The sequence below is a fragment of the Cryptomeria japonica genome, chromosome 5 (genome assembly GCF_030272615.1).
Source record: "Cryptomeria japonica chromosome 5, Sugi_1.0, whole genome shotgun sequence".
NCBI lineage: Eukaryota > Viridiplantae > Streptophyta > Pinopsida > Cupressales > Cupressaceae > Cryptomeria > Cryptomeria japonica.
In genome coordinates, this window is record NC_081409.1 from 651828547 (window position 1) to 651833727 (window position 5181).

At 35.8% G+C, this 5181-nt stretch overlaps 1 protein-coding gene across 1 annotated transcript; it reads left to right on the forward strand.

Annotated features, from left to right (window-relative positions):
- Window positions 1-4337: 4337 nt before the first annotated feature.
- On the forward strand, window positions 4338-4913 carry LOC131078389 (pathogenesis-related protein PR-1-like). The gene has a single exon (XM_058016067.2). The coding sequence runs from the start codon at window positions 4338-4340 to the stop codon at window positions 4890-4892; it is 555 nt and encodes a 184-aa protein (XP_057872050.2). The 3' UTR covers window positions 4893-4913.
- Window positions 4914-5181: the final 268 nt, after the last annotated feature.

Consider the following 5181-nt stretch of genomic DNA (forward strand, 5'->3'; position numbering starts at 1 on the left):
ATTGTTATGATGCATGTGGTATTATGTTTATGCTTTGGCCCAAGGGGTCAATTAAATTTCTTAAATAGAGTTGCAGAATGATAGGGCTTGTGTAAGGATTGAGGTAAGTAGTTATGGATATGAATCACTGATGAGATACACTATAAGGCAGTGTTATTTTGGATCTAATAACTGCTAGATAAAATCTTGTCATATATCATTTTATGTTTTTCACAGTTTCAAGTTGCCCAATGGAATCAGGCACTGATCACAACAAGCAATTGTGTTTATAGTCAGTGTTGTTGTCAAACTCATTAGCTCTTGCTACAAGCTTAGTTTGAATCAAAATATTTTTTATTTTGTGTATGTGTGTTTATGAGCTGAAATGTCTCATAGCTCCAAGAAGTTGACGAGATTTCTCATTTTTTTTTTAAGCCCATATGAGAACTATTATTTCCAATAACTTGAAGATTTGTTCATTCTCATTGCTCCACTTTAAGTTGTAGACCAATGGATGATTAGCCATCATTTAGCATCTCCTTAAATTGTTGTTGAGCCTTGTGGTGAGATTATCTGCTTTATTTAATGTTATTTACAAGTGTGGTGCATATATTGGAAATACATTAAGGGATCACACTCCCTGGTTTTGTAGAGCCTAAAGTGCAGAAGGATCTTGTATCCTTGTTGAAGTTGGTCCAAGTCCTTGAAATTTTTGATAGTTGAGGTTAGCAACCTCATAGGAAGTAGAGAGATCAACTTGGTTGCTGCATAAGTGTAAAACCCATAATTGGGAACCAACGGGAGCCATTGCTCAAACCTAATATGACAAGCAAGAATTTTTTTCAAAGAGTTGGCAAATAGAAACTATACAAAAGCAGTTTCATGTTTTAATTTCAAATGGATGAAATAAACTACAATGCTATTCTACAATAAACATTGTCACACAAAATTATGATGCTAAAAAGAGATTCAATTAATATTTGGATAAAAATTTTCGCAAATAAAGTGCTAACACAATGATGTTGTCCATGCAAATATAGATGCATAATTTATATAAGATGAATATGTTGTTGTAGCTTATCATAATTCATACATGACAAAACATGATAGAACATTACCTCTTGTATTTTACTATTTGCAATAACAATTCACTCATTCTTATAATGGAAAGATATAGTTCATATGAAAACTTGGTAATGCATTTCTTAACTATCAAAAAATATGCAATAATTTTTATGTTCAAATTGTTCTCTCATTTACATTGCATAAGGAAAATTATTTTCATCAATATTGAACTATAAATAGGATAATCTATTGTAAGTTTATAACATCATGAGATTAATAGTCTATTCATTTGTTTCCTAATTTTAGTGTTGCACCACTACATTTTATTTTCATTTTCTTGCAGCTATAAGCATGCGTGAGATTGAGGCCACCAAAACCAAAATAGAAAGACCCCTTTTTTTAAAGAGAGGCTTTTGACCATAGTGACAAACTAATAGGAACAAGGGTCTTGACCCCACAAAAAGCTTCACACTTTTACAACTGAGGTGTTTAGGAAGAAACCTTGAACCATCTTCCAAACAAAAACCCTTTCACTAAAAGCAAAGTGACCAAGGTAATAGTCAACTAATATTGGATTTTAAAAGGGTTCTAGCAATATTTTACTTTAAGGACCACCTTGAATACAAAATTGTTTAGACAAGGAAACAAAAAAGATCTTAACAACAACTAGTTTTGGAAGGAACCCAAAAAACTGGTAATAGTAGAATCACCTAGCTATTCAACAGAAACACTAAATAGGATAGTCAAAGAATGGAATTGAAGAAGAAATCCCAAAGGATTTTGAAAGGCATCCCTAAACCTTTTAATGGTAGAAGTTCCTGGAAACAAAGCATCTTGGACCACCTCAATAGGTCCACTATCAGAAGTACCACTTACCTCGACAAGATACCTAAAAGAGAACCCTAGGCCCTTTAGAACAAAAGCCTTAAAGAAACATAGATTCATGACAAAATTAGCCCTTGGGTCAACATAAGAAGTAACAAGAGCAAGAACCTCTAGAACGTCCACCTTAGAAGCAAGGAAACCTCTCCAACCATTGCAAGAGGACCACGAGCTACATAAAAGGAAGTGTCCACCTCTAAAGGACTTGGATAACTAAAGCCATTGAGATAGGCTTTAGCCAAAACAATCTCCATAGGATCCTTACTAAAGTAATAGATGTGAAAACCAAATAAAGGGTTCCTGATACCAAGCTCCACAAGGATGAACTTAAGAATAATTTGTAAGAAGGCACAACTAAACCTAGAACCTAAGTCACCATGGACAAAAGAAGAGAGCAATTAGCTCCATAGAGGCTCAATAGAAGCTATCAAGAATTCATTAGGAAAATCTAGGGTTGAAACCTTAACTTCCAAGGATGAACCAACCAAAGCCCCATAAACCATAGCCTATGCAGTTGTAAGGGAGAATCTAATCAATCCACAAAACAAAATAAGGATGTAAGACAACCCACAAATAGGATAAGATGAAACCCTAGATCTAAAGAAAAGAGCACCACAAGACAAATGAGAGTAGCTCCAAGAGCAAAAACCCAAAGCATCACTAAAAAAGATACCACAAAATGAGCAACCAAGTCCTTCTCAGTCTCGTATAACCCATGATAGAGAGGGAAAGAGTGTAACCAACTTGGCCCAAGGCATGTCCTTGAAGAGAAAGGCCCCAAAACTATCCCCTACCAAATCCAAACATGTAATAGACAACAATGCTCTTGCCACAGCCAAAAAGCTCTTGCTGCAACCAAAAACATTCTTGACCTGGCAGAAAGGAACCCAACCAGGCCAAATACCCACACCTGCTAGATCCCCATCTTTCATAGTGACACGAGCACAAAACTCATCCTCCTTTGCATTTCCATCCGCATTATCCTCCCCTCCAGAAACCCTATCGCCTCTATCTCCTCCTCCACTGTCTGTCTTTATTAATTTTACAAATGTCAGATTTTAAAGATGCAAGATGTTCCTATAGTAGTATAAATATATTGTGTCTTGAATATTTTTATTATTTAAATATATTTTAACATTATTAAATATCTTAAATATTATTTCATTTTCAATTATTTCCATGAGAAAGCAACTTTGAGAAAAATGCCATAGTAATTTTTTTTATTAAGAATAATTAAAAATGAGTTTAATCAACAAGAGAGAAACAAAGTCTATGGTCAAGGCTACACTAGAGTCCCTTGCTATCTCTTTGGGAAAATGTTCAAACAAAAGATGGTCTTTTTTGAGAAGGTGAAAGTGCTTCAATAGGATTGGCAAGCTAAAATAACCTCCACTAGGTAGACCATCTGTTCGTGTCTTTTGTGGGAGGTATAGGTTTTTTTGGTGTCCTTCGGTTTCTAATTTAGTTTTTGGTTGTTTGTTGTGTCTGGTCATTGACTGGTTATGATTCCATTTTGTCAAGTTATCTTTTTGATGGGTGCTGTCACTCCTCATTAGACCCTTAATCTGAGCATTATATCTGTTAAGTAAAGATTCAAGCCTCTCCCATTTTATCTAATCAAAACAAGAGAAAAAAAAATAACTCTTATTATAAAATTAAAGAAAAAAAAACCTTTTAAAGATCTTCAGAACCGAACATTTCATAAATATATGACCATCTTATTGAAATGAAACATTTATTATGACTATAAATTTCATGAAATGAATTGCTTCTTTTTACAAGAAACGAATTGCTTCTTTACAACAGATAAGTTTAGTCGGACAGATTCTTGTTGCATTTTGCGCCTAGGGTGCAAACTGTTCAAAGTTGGCAACTTCACGTTGGTTCGCCCCGTGAACGATATTGATGTAAACAATGACGCACTAAATATAAAATGCCATCTCAGGCTGCGAAATATCAAAACATACTTTTGCTTTTACTTGTCTTGAATGAAAGTAACAGAAGTGAAGTAAGAAGGATGCACCATCCAGTATCTCTCCGCCCACGTTATCTTCGTTGAAATATATATACTTTAATAAAGAGCAACAAGAATCTGCACCAGAGAAATATATATAAATTAATAACAATAATTTTAGAAGTATATACATCTTCTTAAAAGTTCACGTGAATTGTTTCACGCAATAATGAAAGATGTCGCCGATATCAACGCAAGGCCTGCTAATCCCTACCACACATATAATACAAGCATCTGAAACCGAAAGAAACTGGGTTCACGAGATCTAGCTATTGTGTATGTTATCATATGCCCATTGTAAAGGAGTCCACGTAAGGATGCATAAACTGCCTATAAAAGACAGGGATATTAGAACCCTCAACAATATGAGAAAAGTCGTTGATTCAAGGTATTTACAATGAAAACTGCCCTTGCATTATGGCTTCTAGCGGGGCTTATAGTCTCTATTGCCAATGCAAGCAGGCCTCTTCAGAAAACTCCAGGAAACTCCAACTTAGAAAGCTATAATGGAGGGGGTGGAGCGCGTTGTAGAAATAACAGCGAATGTATGGCCTTCATGAAAATGCAGAATAGTGCTCGGGCAGAAGTAGGAGAAAATGCTCTGGCATGGGACCATAAAGTTGAGTCTTACGCCCGCTGGTGGGCAGACCAACGAAGAGAAGATTGTGAGCTGATGCATTCTGGTGGGCCCTACGGCGAGAACATTTTCTGGGGCAGCGGCTCAGACTGGACTCCTCTGGATGCTGTTCAGGACTGGCTTGAAGAAAAGGAGTATTATAACTATGAGAGCAATAGTTGCGAGAATGGTGAGATGTGCGGCCATTATACGCATATTGTTTGGAATGAAACCCAAGTTTTGGGTTGCGCCAGGGTTGTGTGTTACAGTGGTGATGTGTTCATGACATGCAACTATCATCCTCCTGGTAACTACATTGGGCAGAGACCATACTAATAGAAAAAATTATTGCTTCACTCTTTGCCTTATAATATTCTATAACACAGACGCAGTGGTTGCAATGTATAAGCGAGTGATATTGTATTTGATAAGATTTTAATATCTATAAGTTGTGCATTTGGCAATTCTGTGGGTTTGCATATAACGGGAAAAACGACTATCCGTGACACAGCAGTGAGATCGAGTATGTTATTATGGTTACTCGTACAGTCAAATCTTGTGTTATTACTTTTGTCTTGTACGCCTGGTTTTCTCATAGTTGTTCCAAATATTTTAATAATTTTGA